Here is a 19,714-nt window from a genome sequence, read left to right as displayed (position 1 = left end):
CAGGGAGTCTGTAGGTTCAAAGAATGGAGAGATATTTGACAGGGACGAAAAGAAAGACAGGCGATGCTTCCCGAGACAAACGAGACAAAGTGCTTAGCTGATGGTGATCAACCAAAAACCAAGTTAAGAAAATATGACGAAGCCTGTCTTGCTGTTGGGTTCACAGTGACTGTGATGGGAGATGAGGAGAGACCAGTGTGTATTTTATGTCTGAAAACTCTGGCAGCTGGTAGTATGAGACCAAACAAATTAAGAAGAGAGAGACATTACACCCCAGTCACGTCAATAAGCCATGAGTTCTTTCAGAGAAGACTTGGTGCATACCGTCAGCAGGAACACTGCTCTGTAAAAGCTGCATCAGTGAACAACAAAGCACTAATGGCATCATACAAAGTCGTGTACAGATTGCCCAGTGCAAGAAACCACACACACAATAGCAGAGGAGCTCATACTTACCGCGGCTGTAGATATGGTGGTGTCAGCTATGTTTGATGAGACAAGTGCTGCAAAAATTGAAGGGTGTCCCTCTGTCCAATGATACAGTTGCAAGACGTATATGCGACATTTCAAATGACCTTGGAGAACAACTCGTTGAAAAACTGAAAGACAAATGTTTCGCCGTACAAGTGGACGAGGCTGCTGACAGCAATAAAGACTGCTTGTTTATTGCTTATGTTCGTTCACAGAGTAACTGTGAGGATTTGCTGTTTTGCAAGTACGTCCCAAGTAAAGCGGCAGCTGATGAGCTCTTTACTCTTTCAAAACAAAGTATACTTGAAGTTCATTTTATTAAGTAAACTTAAGTAAAGTTCAAGAGTATTTCCCAAGTATATCAATGTACTAGTAGTATATTTGTAAGTATAAGCAAAGTATACTTGAGTATAATTTTGTTTAGTATATCTCTGATACGTACTTAAAAAGTAAACTGAAAGTATATGTCTGTGAATGTTCTCATTCATCCAGGTCATGGTTATCCAAAGGAATTGAATCAAGTGCAACTGGACTTGGTATATATCTGTGAGACATTTCGCCTCTCATCCAAGAGGCTTCATCAGTTCGTGCCTTTCTGACTAGACCAAGCTAGTATGACTGACTGATGATGAAACTCAGATATTTAGCCTCTTTGGAGTCGTTATCAGAGCTATTGATGTCCATGGCTCTTTTGTGTTCTGATGTTTAGCAACGACAGTCGTTATCAGAGCTATTGATGGCAATGGCTCTTTTGTGTTCCGATGTTTAGCAACGACGGTCGTTGGAGGTATTAGTTTCGACTTCGTTAGTGCTCCATTTAGTGGTCATGAGTTTTTGTAGCCATTAGTGACCGACTGTTGTTCTTGGAGGCTAAGCTTTTGAGTCTCCTGGGTAGAGATGAAAGGACGGCATTGTAAGTGGGAGATAGGTGGCGTCGCAGACCTCCTCCTCTGTTGAGGGATGGTTTTTCCAGTTTCGCATAGATGGCTTCCTTCACCCCTCTTTCAAACCATCTATCTTCCCTGTCCAAAATGTGTACGTTGCTGTCCTCGAAGGAGTCTGTCTTCTCCTTTAGGTGTAGATGGACTGCTGAGTCTTGTCCTGAGGAGTTTGGCCTTCTGTGTTGGGCCATCCGTTTGTGTAGTGGTTGTTTGGTTTCTCCTATGTATAGGTCGGTGCAATCCTCATTGCATTGTACAGCATACACCAGATTGCTTATTCTGGGTGTGTGGTACACGGTCTTTGGGATGAACCAGTTTTTGTCGGAGTGTGCTGCTGGGTTTGAAGTATACTGGGATGCGGTGTTTGTTAAACTGAAAGTATACTCATTGATTTTTAGTTTAAGATAAGTATACTAATAGCCTGAGGCAAACTGCCAGGGCCTTCCCAAGACTGAACAGAAAAAGGAAAACACTTTGTTAAATATAATACAATCTTCTAATCAATCTGTTAATATCGCATTACATTTCGATTTTGACTACACATACGAATTCGCTCTGCTTGCAGGCCAAAAAAAATCATCCAATCAGCTTTTTCCCTCTGTTGTAAACGTGTGAGAAGACTCCTCTTGCCAGTGCCTTCGGCATCTCGAGTGAAGGTCATACAGCCACGTGACCAATTGTTCAGCCAATCAGCAGCGGCGCCTAGGTCGCTGTAGTTGCTGGCTAATGTTAGCTAGCATTTGTGTTTTTGATTTAGTTAGCTAAGCTAGCTAGCTAGCCGTGAATGTGAATAATGTCTCAAGGAGAACTCGTGAATGATGTGGTGGCAGATTTACTAGTCACACCATTTTCAAGACGATCGTTTGGGGAAAAGCAAAGGATTGTGGAGATCAACCCCACAGTTAGCGGCTCTGACCCAACTGGGGAAGACGTATTTCCAGGCAAGCGCCTACGAAAGGTACCCGTAGCTCACTGGATCCGAGCAAAGCGGAAAACTACCGCTGGGCGTGCTTGCTTTTCTCACCAGAGAAGGGGTCATGGAACTACACAGGCTTCCAAAACTTGGCTTGTCTTATTTAAAAGCCAAAGGAGTGCTCTATGACCGTGTGATCGACCGTTTCATCCAGAAAGAAAGGAGAATGGATTTTGTCTTCAAATAGACAATGCCGGTGAGTCAAATGTATTTTTTTGTACTTTGATTTGCTTAATGTGTGATTGTTTTTATGCCCAGCGGCCCGGCTGGGATATGTTTGTTGAGTTTCTTGATGGCATATTTATATGCCCAGCGGGATTACCTCCAGTAAGGCTGTACGTTACACCATGTCGCCACACGATGTCGCTGTTGTGAAAGTGAAAAGTGTCAAATAACGATGATGGCGATGATAAACACTTTTGCGACTAAAACATTGCAGCATGGCGATAGTACGGCTGTCTTTGGGTAATCATGAGGAGGTGATGTCTCACCAAAGGCCTAGATCTGAAATGCACGGTCCGCTACTAGCACACTTGAATAAACTACAGAACATGGGCTGAAATGGGAGAACTGTGTGGGCGTTTGCACGGATGGTGCACAGACCATGGCAGGGAAAACGAAGGGATTGCAGGCACTAATCAAGAGGGTCTCACCAAATGCGCAATTGACGCACTGTGCCATACACAAAGCACTAGCATCAAGACAGATTAGCCCTGACCTAAATGAGGTTTTGACCAATGTTGTTAGCGTGGTCAATTTCATCAAACAAGACCCCAGAGAGCACAGCTGTTCTCTGCACTTTGTGAGGAGATGGGAGCTGAACATTCAGCTGTGTTGTCTCACAGCGAGGCTTGGTGGCTCTCGCGAGGTAAAGTGTTGTCGTGAGTCTTTGTGTTCAGAGAGGAAATTCGGGTGTTTCTGGAGGAGGAGCGTATGCATGAAGTTGCAAGCAAGTTTAGTGATGAACAATTTCTGATGAAACCGGCCTATCTCAGCGATATATTTGGAAAGCTGAATGAATTAAATCTTCATCTTCACCTGGCAGACAAGATCAGTGCATTCACTTGAAACCTTGAGATGTGGGGCAGGCGACTTGATCAAGAAAATACTGATTTCTTTGAGAATCAGAGTGAATTTATTGAAGCCATTGATTCTGGAGCCGCCACAGTGATTTCATGTGTTAAGGAAAGGATTCTTTCAAAAATACTTCCGCAACAACAGTACTCAGTATGACTGGGTGACAGATCCATTTAATGCAGCAGCACCTGCTGATTTCAGCTCTGCTGCAGAGGACCAGTTCATCGAGATGACATCTGACTCCACCCTGAGGCCGAGCTCTACAGCTCAGACACAGTGAATTCTGGCTTGGTGTGGTGAGGGAGTATCCACTCATAGGACAGAGGGCTGTGTGCATTCTGCTTCCCTTCGCCATATCCGATCTCTGTGAGATGGGCTTTTCTGCTTTTGCCTCACTTTAAACAAAGTACAGATCTAAGTTCAACACTGAGCATTACTTGAGAGTGGCAGCATCAAGCCTGCAACCCCGTTTTGAAAAGATGTGCAGTGCCAAACAGGCTCATTGCAGCTACTAATGCAGTGATAAGACTTGTGCTCTCACAAACTGACTTGCTCATCGTTTCCCCAAATATCTGCATTTCTTTTTTTTTCTTTTTGCAAATTGAACGTTATTGTTATTGTTCTAGCAAAGTGGAGTTACTCAGAATATGACGTTAACAAAACATGAACTGGGAATCCTGCCAGTCCAAGTATGCTGACATCCTAGCTGTTAGAACCAGCACTATTTTGGCCACATCCGCCATTGCACCAAACATCTTGCCATGTAAACAAAGGAGATAAGGGCCCACACTCTGATGTCAAACAAAGGAGATAAGGGCCCACACTCTGATGTCAAACAAAGGAGATAAGGGCCTACACTCTGACGTCACAAGCCAAAAACTCTTGTTTTCCTTGTCTACACATCAACACTGAAAATGGAGTTTCTGAACATCTTAACCCTGGAAGGGATGTTCCAAAAGGTCTGTTTTCAGTGACCTAAAATGCAGTTTGTATGTGGACGAAAGGCCAAAACGCATAGAAAAAGCTACGCTTTAAAAAATACCGTCATATGTCTGGACAAGGCATTAGACGGGACTGCAGGAACATGGAAAGCAGGGTTACACAGGGAATCAATAGACTAGAAACAATGAAAGGTTAAAAGCCTTGCTGGATAAGACTGACTAAGCAGGCACTATGATCTGGCAAGGTGGATGTGGCAAGGCTGGGTATCTAAGGAGTAGAGTTGATTGCAGTAGATGAGATGCAGGTGGTGGACCTCTGCTCTGCCTGCCGCACACCTGCCTCCAATCCTGAAGACACGCACACAAACAAGAGAGCGAAACTAGGGCAGGGGGAGGCCAAGATAAGGGAGACGATTAGGGAGACTGGGACGAAGAAGGTGAGTCTTGGGACGGGGGGGGGGGGGGCAGCGGCTGTGGCAACATGGTAGTTAGAATGTGTCAGTGACCATTTAGGTAGCTTGATTAAGAATAGCAGTTTTATCTTACCTTTGCAAATTTAAGCACTTTATTAGATCATAATAAGATTGAGTGTGATTGATGAGCACAGAATGAAAACACCTTGGTGGGTATGATTATCAAAATATGGCAGCACACCTATGGATGGTTGGGTGTGCTTGCTTGTAAAGGTACAAATGTAGGCTGTGTGTGTGTGCGCACATCTATCTAGCAGAGGGATTTAGAGGACTGCCACACTTCAGTATCTTACCTCAGGCCCGTGAGTCTCATGGCAGCATGAATCCATCGGTTGCCACAAGCCAGTAATGCTAAACGGTGGCTGTACTGTATGTACTGTACCGGCACACTGAGAGGAAACCAGCAGCCATAGCGGTGGTCTGCTATATAGACTAATGCAGCGAGCCTTTAGAGAACCCTGTTCCTGTTAAACAGAGTACTAGGGTCCACTGTGGTCCAAACCCTAGCCATATCTGAAACTGGAGACATGCCACAGATTATGCAAAAACCCGACCGCGTCGCCAAAAGATAATAGAGGCCTAGACTTTGACCGTATCATCCAATATTTATTTTTTTAGATCCCCTCTGCTGCACTTTTGTTGTTTAAATTCCCAATGAACGCTGTGGATGGATGTTATAAGAAAGGTGTTTTGTGTGTCCATTAGTTACCTAAACACACACACCCACAGAGCGTTTTTACCCCCCCCCCCAGAAACCATCAATGGTGTTGATAAAACACCATATATTTATTTATTTAAGCACACGCGTGTGTGGGTGTATATGCATGTATAAAACGTCACACTAAATGTTATTTAGTTAGATGTCATTAACTACCCTTGCCGTTTAGATTATGTCCACTCTGGCTACCAGAGACCGAGTTCTCTTACCATTCATCCTTCCCTCCATCTGTCCCTCTTTCTCTGTATCCCAACCTGACTGCCCATTTCTCCCTCCACCTCCCTTTCTCTGTCTTCTCCTCTGTTCCTTAGTTCATGTCTCCTTTTTTTGCTTTTCTCCATATATCTTTCCATCACTCTGCCCCTCCTTTCTTCTATCATCATCCACCCTGTTAACGATCCGCCTCTTGACAGGTCCAACATCTGCTGCCGGGTCTTCCCCCCCCCAGTCTTTGACAGCCTGGTTGCATTTCAATCTGTAGCATGTCTGCTGTTTGGAGTGATCAGGTACTGTCCTCCCGACTCCTATCCCATCAGCCATCACTCCCTGACACTCAAAGGGAAGAGGAAAGCCTCAGCTTCCTGTATGAGGTCATCACCGCGCTCCCAGTAGTGGACGATTTATGCCTTCCTCCACTCTCTAAAGCTCCCCGCACAATTCTGTGTTTTTAGCTCCATTAAAAGTAATTGGCAGATCGCTCCAGAATAAATGTCGAGAGGAAACCGAGGTTGGTCAGGCTGACTTACTTGTACGTATAAAGAGGATGGAGGTTTCAGTGTAAAAGTTCACAGTGTGTATATTTTTTCCCTTCTGTCACTGATCCAAAACGGCGGTCGATATTTGCCCTAGTGATGAACGCCTTGAGTGGCTCATTTTCTGAAAGGGATATCTACTTGGTTTGGCGTGCATATTGACAGCACATCGCGGCGGTCATTGAAAGAACATCATTTACTACGCCTGCCAGCTACCTCTGGGCAGTTTTAAGTGACCAAATAAATAAATAATTTTTTTTCCCTTTCTCCCTTTTCGCACCAATTGTACTTGGCCAATTACCCCACTCGTCCGAGCCCTCCCAGTCGCTCCTCCACCCCCTCTGCCGATCCGGGGAGGGCTGCAGACTACCACTTGCTTCCTCTGATACATGTGGAGTCGCCAGCCGCTTCTTTTCACTTGACAGTGAGGAGTTTCGCCAGGGGGAACGTAGCGTGTGGGAGGATCACACTATTCCCCCCAGTTCCCCCTCTCCCCTGAGGAGGCGCTAGTGCAGCGACCAGGACACATACCCACATCTGGCTTCCTACCCACAGACACGTTCAATTGTGTCTGCAAGGATGTCCGACCAAGCCGGAGGTAACACAGGGATTCGAACTGGGAATCCCTGTGTTGGTAGGCAACGGAATAGACTGCCACGCTACCCGGATGCCTAATAATAATAATTCTAATTGAATAAGATCTTCTATCCAATCTGTCTCAAGTCATATCTCCCTCTTGGATTGTGCATTGGGCATGAAAATGGCTCTGCCCTTTTTGTACCTCATAATATAACTGTAGATGGAAGAAAGTGTAGAGAGTCTTAACACCAGACACATTGATGGGTCAGTAACTAACAGTATTAGCTTGAACTTTTAGAAGGATTATTTTCTTTGACAACAAAAAAATTTAAATATAGTTCTGGTGGAAAGCTAAGCTGTCAGTTGTGAGATTGTTGTCACTGGGAGATAGCTGCAAGACTGCACTTGTTAATATTTGTACAAGTATACACTATATACTGCATGTGTGTGTGTATATATATATATATATATATATTTATATGGAGAGAGAGAGAGAGTATGTAACAGACATCTTGTTTTTCTATCCCAAGAAAACAAACAGCATTAATATAACACATTTTCCTAAAAGAGATTATCTTTTTTCACATCTAAAGGGGCTATTTTTGTGTTAGGGCTAGTTTTGGAATTAGTTTTAGGTTGTGATAACTACAGGGCTTAGTCTTTGGCATACAGTAGTGTAAGGTTAAAAAAAAAGTGAAGATTTATATGCATCCATCCATCTATTATCCAAACCGCTTATCCTGCTCTCAGGGTCGCGGGGATGCTGGGGCCTATCCCAGCAGTCATTGGGCGGCAGGCGGGGAGACACCCTGGACAGACCGCCAGGCCATGTAATTCCCAATATTTTGATATCACTGTATTTTAAGACGATGCATCTGTTGCTGGCGGTTGTAATGGTACCTGTTTGGTAGGACTTTACTGGGGGAAAATGACGCATGTGTTTTATGTAATCAACTTAAACATATATACAGTAGAAACAGATGGTGGAAGATCCTCATCAATTTATTACATGGATTGCTTAAATTCAGGTTCATCAATGTTTGTTGGATTGTAGCTTTTATCATCTTCAAGACTGCTGCTTTAAGGTTAAGGTTAGAGAATAAATGTAGCAAATGAAATGTTTTATTGTGTGTGTGTGGGGGGGGGGATTGGATGCAACATACCGTTCCACATAGCATGTAGCCCTCAAGGACCCCCTGTCCTGCAGATTTTCATTGTAACCCTGCATAGGTAGCCCTGCTTGTACTCAACCAATCATCTCATATCACTTAATTATGCAAGGTGTGCAAAATCTGACATTCATTGCTGACTGGTTGAATAACTACCAACAGGTAGCTATTCAGGGTTGCAAAGAAAATCTGCAGGATAGGGGGTCTTTGAGGACTGGGTTGGGAAGCACTGTATTAGAGGGGCAGCTCAGGTTGGACGGTTTGGAGACATTGAGATGGCTTGGACATGTGCGGAGGAGAGATGCTGGGAGAAGGATGCTGAATATGGAGCTGCCAGAGGAAAGAGGAAGGCCAAAGAGGAGGTTTATGGATGTGATGAGGCGTGACAAAGGAAGATGCAGAGAACAGGGAGAGATGGAAATGGATGATCCACTGTGGTGATCCCTGACAGAGTAGTAGTAGTAGTAGTTTGCACATACATGGAAATTTGACTCTGGTTTCATGGCTCTCTTGGTGTACTTAACATAGAACAACAACACTACAACACAACATATATATATACACACACACACGGATTGACTTAATGCAGGCGATATAAGAGGTGATAAAGTGCCTGTTGACAATAGCAAACAAGGCACGTATATTATTATTGTTTTTGGCAATGATGTCGGAGAAGACCGACTTGCATGTCTCAGTTCCAAATGATAAATGTGCAGTCTCTCTTTATAGATTTCATAATGAACAGTAAGATTTGTTCTTTACCGCCTGCGTTCAGCTTTACGACTTTTTTTCTGTTCTGACCAGCGTGGCACATCTCCATGGAGATCTTTTCTTACCAGAGACCACCTTCACCTTAACAGGTGCAATAGCATTGATAACATGTGTAAATTTAGAATTAAAATGATCTACAAGCTCACTGACTGAGACCTGAGAGAAGAGAAAGCCTGAATTCATATTTCACTGGTGCTTTCAGTGATATGCCGTTTTGTGGTTACCTCTGTTTGACCGTTTGTGTGCACAGAGATAGTACTCTCAAAGAAACCACAGGAATGATCGGAGAGAGCAACATCAGTCACCACAACCTTAGAAATGTTCAGACCCTTGGCGATAATTAAGTCTAGAGTGTGCCCCTTGTTGTGCGTGGGCTCCGTCACGTGCTGAGTCAGTTCATAGTTACCAAGAGCACAACACAGTTCTTTAGTTCCTCTCTCCTGATGGTACTGACCCATGGTCTTCAGCAGATCGTCGGTTTACACACACACACAGAGGCAGCTCGACATGCACAGACACGCACGGATATGCAGACAACTACACACACACGCGTGTGCACATTTATTGGGGCTGGGCCTACACACACACAGCACATCACACTATTATTGTTGCTGCTTTTTTGTTCTGTCACTATTGTTGCTGCAGTGTTGAGGAGCCGAAACTCAAGAATTTTACTCTCTTATACTTTTATAATTAGATGTAACAAATAAAGAATCTTGAATCTTGAAGTTATCAATAGGACTTTAAAACCAATTTGAAAATTTACAGGAAGCACTGTAGGAAGCAAGTCCAAGAACGCCAAGATACCCGAAATTTGGACACAAAGCACAGAAAAACACTTGAAGGTGGAGCACCAGAAAGCTCTCTTCAGTCTTCAGCACAAATGCAGTAGAAGTTCAGTAAGCGTGATGTAAAAACTGAACCCTTTAAAATGGCACACAAATTCAGAATACACTTTCAGTTGAAAGCAAAGTAGAATAATTCAGGGAACTTAGGCTATTTTTGTTTCGTTTTTTGTTGTTTTCTTTAATATAATACAATGACACATCAAATAGGGACATGGACATGAAAGTCTTTTGACAATATGTGAGTGTTTGACTGGTAACTGGGTTTCTTTCCAAACATGATAACACAAAGTCCCAAATTCCATCAGAAATCTGTTGGGACTCTAATTTAAGTTAATGTTTGACAGTCTAAAAAAGGTCTCTCGAATGACCAACCAGAGATCAGATGACAGAGTCAGGATCATCCAGTGTTTTATCTAAGTATCTTTTCTATACCTTCTATATGTGTCTCTCAGGGAGGTGACGAGTATTGGGCCAGATGTCCTACTTGCCAAAAGGAATGCGAAGCGGTGCGTTGGCCTCTCGCTTCCTGGTGTAGTGATCGCCGCGGGTCCATCAGGACCTTAGCATATGGCCGCTCCTATGCCAATGTGTCCGTAGCAGCACCTTCTCGTGGTACCTCCTGTTTTCACAAAGTCTGCTGCGGGGGTGACTGGGTCCCTGGCAGTAGAACCAGGTGGGTCGATTGGACTCGTTAGCCTTGGTTGGCAGCCAATCTAGGAGAAGGACAACTCTGATTTCAAACACGGGTACCTTGGACCCTGGCTGAACTACAAGGGACTCGGAGGAGGTCTGGCCCCTAGACGTGTGGTACACAGGCCCACCATGTGTGTGGATATTCCCTGAGGCCCACGAACCAGCCCCCCAACTATGGGTTAAATAGTGCCACTGCCTAGTGGACACCTCGGGAGAGGAATAGGCTACGGGAGTAAGCCCCTACAGAAAATCAACGTCTACAGTGCTGTTATTTTTGTTTTTCTTGCCCTTTTGTATCTGTTTAAGTGGGAGAGTACTGTTGGCGTTGTGTGTGGCTGTTGCTTCTCCCTCTCGTAGCCCCCCTTCCCATCCACCCCTGTATGTCTGTGTTATGTTTATCTGTTGTCTTGTTTCACCCCGTTTATTGTAAAGCAACGTTGAGTGTAAGAAAAGCGCTCTATAAGTTTGATTTATTATTATTATTCTATTGTATTTTCCTTTTTATCAAAATGATAACACTGACAACAAAGATTTTGCTCCCTCTACACTTTTGGGTGTATTTTATGGCTTTTGGGCTGCTGATCATGAAAATCACCTTAAAAATGTCCTATCACATACCGTTTTGTAGATATAACATAATTTTGTGATTTCCCATCATATTTTAAGTCTACTAGTATATTGCCCGAAAAGCAAGCTGTTTTGGTCAGTCTAAGCATGCCCGGGCATACGCTCAGTGTAGGTGCCATGCAAATGTTGTGTTAGGCATGGCTGGGCATGCTTAGTCAGGTTAGATGCTGGCAGACAGACTATAGAAGCTGCTCACATTTACAGATGCTGTTTGGACACAAGTTGAAGCACGTGTTCTTCAGGCAATAGCATAGTGAGTATACTTAACAATAGGATTTATTGTCTTCAGGAAGATTTAATATAGCAGAAATGTCTCGTTGGTGTTGCAACAGCTGCGACACTGTTAATCTGTGGTGAGTATACACTTAAGGCTCAAAGACGCACCATGACTGCACTTGTTAAGAAAGCCTATGAGCTTGACTTCGGATGTAAAATTGGTGACCAAGAGAAACCCCGGGCTCCTCACATTTGTTGTGCAACATGTGCAGTCAACCTGAGAGCTTGGCTCAGAGGTACTCGGAAGTCAACGCCATTTGCAGTCCCAATGACATGGCGAGAACAGAAGGACCACATGACAGATTTACTTCTGTCTGACCAATGTATCTGGCTTCTGTACTAAAAATAAAAAATCTATTGAATACCCCAATCTGCCTTCAGCCATGAGACCAGGGCCACATGATGACAGTTTGCCAGTACCGAAGCCACCAGAGACATGGAACCTAGATGAGGCAGATGAAGATGCAACAACGCATGAACCAGATTTGGAAAACAACACTGATCCAGATGGAACCCTTTATGCCTGTTGTATACTAATTGTATACTAAAATTATTTCCAGGATGTAAAACTGTTTTTAAATAGAAAAGCAGAAGAAGCACTGTATATTAAAGAGAAATGGGACAGGGAAAGTCAGGTCCTCTCGGTCGTGGAGTAGCATACGGTTTGTCAAATACATTGGAAAACAACAAGTTCCTTTATTTGGAGGGACCTTTTAACTCAGATTGTTGGAGACAATTTCACATCAACAACATTATCATATTTTGGTCCTGCCCTGTCCTGGCCACTTACTGGAAGAATATCCATCAGACTTTAGAGGAGGTACTCAGAAGTAGGGCTGTCACGATCAAGAAATTTAGTTGCCGATTAATTGCCATACAAATAATCATGATTAATGATGTCTTTTTTTTTTTTTTGCCTTTTCCGCCCCTTTTTCTCGCCAATTGTTCTTGGCCAATTACCCTATTTTCTGCGCCGTGCTGGTCGCAGCTCTACCCCCCTCTACCAATCCTGGGGGGGCCTTCAGACTACCTCATGCTTCCTCCGATACACGTGGGGTCGCCAGCCGCTTCTTTTCACCTGACAGTGAGGAGTTTCGCCAGGGGGACGTAGCATGTGGGAGGATCACGCTGTCCCCCCCCCCAGTTACCCTGATGTCATTACAAGAGAGCCAGTCAAACAACAAATGGTAGAAAACGGCGTGAAAATATGAAATTCCTGTTCGTTTCATCCAGCTATTTTCATACAAATGAATGGAAACAATTCTAAATGAAAAAATAATCATGATAAGGCGATTATATCAGGTGACAGCCCTACTCAGAAGCACTATCCTTTTTAGATTCGATGCTCTGTACTTATGCAATATCCCACAAGAGATAAACTCCAGAGATAGGAAGGACCCTTATGACAATTCTGCTGGCTGCATGTAAAAAAGCCATTACCCGTAAGTGGCTAAAGCCCCAAGCTCCCTTGATTGAGGACGGGATAGTTGAAAAAATAGTTCATCCAATATATACAATGCAGAAATTGACATGTTCCCTCAGAGTACACCAAGATAAATTTACCAATATATGGTCAAGGTTTATTGACTGTGTCAGACCCCAAAGACAAGACTTTACGTGAGACACGTGCATATAATGAACATTACCCTTCCTCCCAGTTGTTGTGTGCTGTACATAGTTCTTTTTGGTACCGCTAATTGATGCCTGAGAAATATGGCCAGTGAAGAAGGAACCCGATAAATGTTCATCTCGAAATTTTATTTTTTATTGTTTGTGTTGCCCCCCCATAAGAACTGTCAGGTACAAGTATACAATATAACAAGTTACAAATAAAAGTGTATTTTTTCATATTTCAAATGTTATTATTTTATTTACTTATGTATTTATTTTCTCTTTATTTGTGTTCCAATTGATCAAAGTGTGACTTTGAAAATGTAAAGGTCAAGTAAAGTAAAAGTTCCCTTGGATAATAGCGATGGCTATCTTGGTGAGGAATCTAATGGAAATTGTTTTGAACCTGGATGTTTTGTTTCTTTTTTTTTTGCTTACTTTTTCCCGCCTGTTAATTACCTGATTTTGTTGTGATATATAATTGTCAAAACAGGCATTAAGTAAAGTATTTGTAATTCAGGTAAATTCTCTGGCAGCCAAAAAAACAGGGATCCCCTATTCCAAGATGGTCCTGAGTGGAAAAATAGATAAAGAGTAACTGATTTATAATCACTCAATTGTGAATCTAGTCACCCTAATAAATGTTAAAATGGCTTGCGTATGAGCATACAACTGGAACCAAGCAGCTTTACCTGAGCTCACGTGACAAATCATACGTCAAGATTTTCAAAAAGCACCTTTTTCACCGTTCATACTACCATGTAAGGCCAGCATTTTCAAATTTATCCACTTTAGTGGGCGTTTTTGAAAAGCTTTGTTTTCGGTGGTCGAAATGGCCAGCTTAGTGTCAATGGACAGAAAAGAGACCAGTAACACTTGCATTGCTAATAACTGTGCTTCCAGTAACTTGCTGTAAATATACAGAAAGGCTGTTGACAATACTCTGGGGATCAAAGTCTCTGCGGGCTGAACCCGCAGAGACTTTTGTTTGTTCTGTTGTCTTTATATTGATTATATTGATACACAGAGCCACCTGGAACAGTTGAGTGTGCCAATATCAACAGTGAGCCTTCTTATAAATAGTGGGCGCAAAATAGAAATGAAGCAACATCCCCGCAATCACTGGAGAATTAACAAGAGGGGGGGACAAAATAGAGACAACATGAGACGACATTCAGTTGTACTCTCCTGTCTGGTGCTCTTCGCTTGGCCATCATGGGTAACTAAAATTTCATATTTCTTCTCTAGTATACAATGCTCATTGACCAGTTGTAAAGAAGAGTCAGATGTACATTAAACTTGCATCTAACTTTCAGTTAGATTGTGAGGACCCCAAATTGTTTATGACAAAACAGATGTCACACAACTAACACGTTAACAGATGAATGTCATTTCCAAAGATGAAAAACAGATTAGAAAGGTGATTCAAATCCTCAGATTTTTACAATTTAGCCTTCTAAGACGAACATAATGTGATGATTACCTGCCGTCTATACAAGACATCTTACTGTTTATTCCCATTTCTTAAGAATACATTTTTTCTTCCTCAAGGCTCAAAGCTCTGCTGTTCCCAACCCAGCAGAGCTTATAGATGAGTGCTTGAAAGACGACGATTACGAAGACCTTCATAACATGGCAATCAACGGCCTTCCACAAACTGGAAAACGTCATCACGTGGCCATTATTGGAGCAGGCATTTCTGGGCTGACAGCAGCCAAGCTACTGGAGGAAGCTGGCCACACGGTAGGTAGTAGATTACATGCAGATTGATGCTCATGAGTTACGATTTAAATGTGTTTTGGAAAAATACAAGAAGGGCAAGTAAATGAAGCCCACTCTCCCTTGTACCAAACAACTCCTACTGAAGTGTTCCTGAGCAAATTTTAGGTAATAGATTCTCGTTAACGTTAACTTGGACAACAAAATTGTGTATCAGGACCTTGGTTTCATGGAATGAGGAAACACTGGTGCACACTGGCTGTTTCTTCTCTCCATGAACCCCAACAAACAACTTTGCTTATTTCTTGGGCATAATGTTTGTAGCTTGGACATTTTTTGGATGGTTTGAAATAGTGTTAATTGCATCTCAGTCATATATTTTTTATATACTTGGAACTATTTTGCCCATTTTCCTGATTCGCCAGTTGATTTGGACCACATCAGTATACTGTCTACCTGCCCCAGTTAGAGCTTGTTCCTTTGAGAGCAGCACATCATTTCCCTTTCACCTCTGGTCTCAAATGTACATCGTCCCCCTTTTTTGGCTTTTCCACAGCGTTTTCCAGTGCCTCTCGAATTGTTGCTTCTCCACAGCCGGTGTTAGCTGGCCTGCTTTCCTGCTATTATCCTTATTATTATTACTATCCAAATTTAATTCTGATACAATACCATTAATAGATTGTTATTATAATAACCATCTATAAGATAATAAGGAATTATTCAACCCTGACTGGGCTGTAACTGGTATCTGCTGTTTTATATCCTTATCATTTGCTACCTATTTTTAGTATTGTGAGTCATCCATGCCACTAAAGCTAAGAGCACATAAAAAGTAAACTTTCTCACGTTTTCAAACAGTGGTTGTACAATATTTATGGCTTGTGCCCCAAATAGGTGACCATAATTGAAGCAAGCGACCGTGTTGGAGGACGAATTCAAACTTATAGAAACAAGAGGGAGGGTTGGTTTGTGGAACTGGGGCCAATGAGGATCCCTCAGAAGAATAAGTAAGCTAGAGAATCATCGTTTGCTTTTATGCGAAACATTCTGTGCCTCCTGATGGTGATGTCTAATAAATTATGTTCCTTTCACAGAATTTTGCTAGACTTCCTCAACAAGATGGGGATCCAAACGAATGAATTCTTTGAGAATACTAACAACACTTACTACTGGGTGAATGGGATTCTGGCAAATTCTTCAGAGGTGACAAAAAACCCTGACGTCTTGAACTATACTGTGGCTGAAGACGAAAAAGGAAAGTCAGCCGAACAGCTCTTCGATAAAGCCTTGGACAAGGTCAGTGTGATATTCCTATCCCTGTGTTTATTCTACATCTATCCAGCATTAGCACTGTAGACAACACAGTACCTTATTGAGTGTTGTAGGATTGCACCAAAAACAGTATATTTTATGACAAAACTCCAGAGTCTCTCAACAGGTTATTAACCAAACTGTGTTCAGTAACTAGTCCTTTTTGCAAAGTGCTGTGTCAGTTCAGTAAGCACACAGTAACAAGTACAACCCCAACAATGGCTAGATCTGTACACACCAGGACATTGGTAAATAAATAAGGTATTTCTATGTAAGGTGATATTTACAGAGGGTTTTGCAGCTATATTTTTCTGTGATACAGGTTTTGTCAGCTTTGCCCTTAACTCCATAGTTTATGACCAGGGATGGATATTATGTTTAACAAGGGCAAAATATTATACCCACACATTTCTAAAGATTACCCATAGTACAGTAAATGGCTACACTGTATCTTTCTGTTTACTACACCTGCATTCAAGACATATTTTAATACAACTGAAAATGTTATATTGGCAGGTGAGGGATGATATCCGTAAGTACAGCTGTACAAAGGAACTGCGTGATAAATATGACTCATTCTCTGTGAAGGTAAGAAAATAAATCACCTAGCAGTTTAATCAGGGCAGAACAAGTTGGTGGACCGATACCCATCTTTAGCCTGGCTTGAATAAGCGTTCTTGTGTCTTTCTCTCTTCCTCATTGTTGGGCATTTCTAACAGTCATCTATAAACAGGAGATCCGTCCGCTGTCAGGCCTGAGGCTAAGGTTATCTGGAGTACCCGTCACGTCTAACATAATCCTAGCCAAAAGAAGCTGTTCTGACTCAGAAACACGTCTCTTTACTACAGACAACCTGTTACTGCGCAACAGTCACCATACACCATCGTTTTAATGAGGCTGCTTTGACCGCAAATGTAACAGCGCGAACCACTAAACTAGGCAAAGCTTGAAGCTAGTAACAAACTAGGATCGAGAGGCTGCCTACTAAACACAAGAGTCATTTGAGAAAGAAAACTAGAAAATCTACCGATAAGTGAACTAAGCACAGAAATAATAGAAAATAAACAGCAGTTATCGATCTCACAAAGCCAACTCTCACGAGAGAGAAACTAGCGTGACCATAAATGACAGTAATGTGTAACCTACTGGTATGCGGGTTTTCATTAGGGTTTGAACCAATCAGGGGCAGAGCAGAGTAAGGCGGGTCTTCGCAGAACATTACAAAAGTTATAAGTGAGTCGATCAAATGTTATTTGTTATCGCCAATCGATCCTGACCTTGAATAAAAAAAAAAATCAGATGCAGACCTTAAAGTAAGTTTGAGAACCCCGATATAAAGAACTCTATTATCGATGTTTAAATTATATCCATATTAGAGATGTGTATATACTTGGTAAGAAACCGTTGTCTCACATAAGAGCTGATCATCCTTTCCATCTTCTCGACTCTTGTGAGGGTGATGTCATACATGGTTAGTGGCCACATAATGCGAGGTAGTAAACCAAACTGCAGGCACCAGATTGTCTATATTTGCTAATTTTGTTGGACTTACAGATTAATTTGTTTTGGGTTTTTTTCCAGCCTAGGTCTTTTTTGTAGTCTTTGCCATGCGCATTTCAGTTATGATAGCACTTCACTCAGCAGTTTCATTGTGGAGATTTTGGACACAGCAGGCCTTAAGAGTACAAGTGTCAGACATGTTTCAACGGGCCCAATTTAACCCGATTATCTAAATCATGAATTTGGGAGTGAAAACAAAAGTAAACATTTAAAGTTATATGCAAAATGTCTGGTATTATCAAATACTTACTGCAGAACGGTCGCCTCACAGCAAGAAGGTCCTGGGTTCGAGCCCCGGGTCGTCCTCTGTGTGGAGTTTGCATGTTCTCCCCGTGTCTGTGTGGGTTTCCTCCCACAGTCCAAAGACATGTAAGTCAGGTGAATTGGCCGTATTAAATTGTCCCTAGGAATGAATGGGTGTGTGTGTGTGTGGACCCTGTGATGGCCTGGCGGCCTGTCCAGGGTGTCTCCCCGCCTGCTGCCCAATGACTGCTGGAATAGGCTCCATGCGACCCTGAGAGCAGGATAAGCAGTTAAGATAATGGATGGATCAAGTACTTTCTGGTTCCTAACAAAAATTGAATTATCCTTTAACTTTATTTTCCAAAACAAACATGTAAACAATTCCTTGGAAATGGAGAATAGATTAATTAGTTCAGCAACGGTGTACATACCATTCTTTGTAATGTAGGATTTCATAACTGACTATCTTCATAACAGGAATATCTGGTGAAGGAGGTCAATTTAAGTCGTGGAGCTCTGGCTATGGTTGGTGATATTCTCAATGTGAACAGCCTTTTTTACACATCACTGCTGGAAACGCTGTATACCCAAAGCAGTATCAGTGACAACGTAAGAACTCAATATTAACTTGTTGCAAAATGTTGATGTGTCGACTAAAATAACAAAATGGATTGGCAATTGCTATTTTTTCATCAAAGATCAGAGAAGGACTGCGAGTTTTTTTTTATCAATTCTTATTGACTTCTTTTTGTTTCCAGATACTACGAGATAACTGGGGGTTTTGACAAGCTCCCAGAGACCATTTCCAAAAAACTCAAAGCCGACGTCCACTTGAACGCAAAGGCCAAACTTATCAGACAAACCAATGAAAATGTGACTGTGTCATACCAGGATTGGCGAAAAACTGCCATTCTTACCAACCTCACTGCTGACTATGTTTTGGTGACACCTTCAGCCAAAGTCACCAACCTCCTCAAATTCCACCCCCCTCTCTCCAACTTCAAGCAGGAGGCCTTGCGATCTATCCACTATGGCAGTGCCACCAAAGTCATCCTTAGCTTCCGGGAGTGTTTCTGGAAGAAGGAGGGGATTTTCGGGGGAAGGAGCATTACAGACCAGCCTTCGAGGTTCATCTATTACCCAAACCACAACTTCAATGACACAGAAAGAGGAGCGGTGCTTGCCTCCTACACCTCTGAAGATGACTCTACACTTTTCGCAGGGGTTAATGATGAGGAGCTAATGGAACTGGTTCTGGATGACCTGGCAAAGATACATGGCAAGGAAATAAAGGCTCTCTGCTCAGGGGGGGTGGTAAAGAAATGGAGTGAAGATCCATACACCCTGGGTGCATACGCTGTCTTCACACCTTATCAGCAGCAGGACTATATTGCCCAGCTGTCTGCACCGGAGGGGAGGGTGCACTTTGCCGGGGAGCACTTAGGCACTCCTCATGCCTGGATTGAGACCGCTATGAAATCTGCCATCAGAGCAGCCAGAAGTATCAATAATTTGGCTTGACAATGTGTTCTAAAATAAGAAAAATGGAAAAACATTCTATAATAAAAATGATTGTAGCTGGCAAGGAGTGGTTTGTGCATTGGTTTAATTCTTAGAGTCCTGCCCAACCTCTCACTCGATATTTTTGTGGAGATTTAACAATAATTCTCGTCTTAAATGTAATTGCTCATTTATCTCTCTCCCCACCCCAACAGTCCTTGCATTTAGATATATGGTGTTTTCTTTGGTCCCAATCGCATTTGATTCTGGCTTAGTTAAGGGGTGTACAGTCCAGGCAGGGGGGGGATTTGTGACAACTAAGCTGGGCAGCCAGGAACACCGACTGTGTGTCTATGATTGTGTTTGCGATGAGGCTGGAAAAATGCTGGCTGGTGTGTAAAGCTGTTCAACTTCTAGTCTCAGCGTCTGCAAAGGGGATTCTTAACAACTGTGTACTGGGG

At 42.6% G+C, this 19,714-nt stretch overlaps 1 protein-coding gene across 1 annotated transcript in view; it reads left to right on the top strand.

The window, feature by feature from the left end:
* Window positions 1–19,324, top strand: part of LOC130127527 (L-amino-acid oxidase-like) — a 52,212-nt gene extending 32,888 nt beyond the window's left edge. The window contains exons 3-9 of the mRNA XM_056297194.1: window positions 13,948–14,139; window positions 14,472–14,663; window positions 15,534–15,646; window positions 15,734–15,935; window positions 16,467–16,538; window positions 18,231–18,361; window positions 18,506–19,324. Coding sequence (XP_056153169.1) covers window positions 14,020–14,139; window positions 14,472–14,663; window positions 15,534–15,646; window positions 15,734–15,935; window positions 16,467–16,538; window positions 18,231–18,361; window positions 18,506–19,274 — 1,599 coding nt within the window. The 5' untranslated portion in view covers window positions 13,948–14,019 and the 3' untranslated portion in view covers window positions 19,275–19,324. The remainder of the gene's footprint in view (window positions 1–13,947; window positions 14,140–14,471; window positions 14,664–15,533; window positions 15,647–15,733; window positions 15,936–16,466; window positions 16,539–18,230; window positions 18,362–18,505) is intronic.
* The last annotated feature ends 390 nt before the right edge of the window (window positions 19,325–19,714 follow it).

Source organism: Lampris incognitus, chromosome 17, assembly GCF_029633865.1.
Source record: "Lampris incognitus isolate fLamInc1 chromosome 17, fLamInc1.hap2, whole genome shotgun sequence".
NCBI classification, from domain to species: domain Eukaryota; kingdom Metazoa; phylum Chordata; class Actinopteri; order Lampriformes; family Lampridae; genus Lampris; species Lampris incognitus.
The sequence above is the reverse complement of the archived record's forward strand: the minus strand, read 5'-3'. Positions and strand labels throughout refer to the sequence as shown.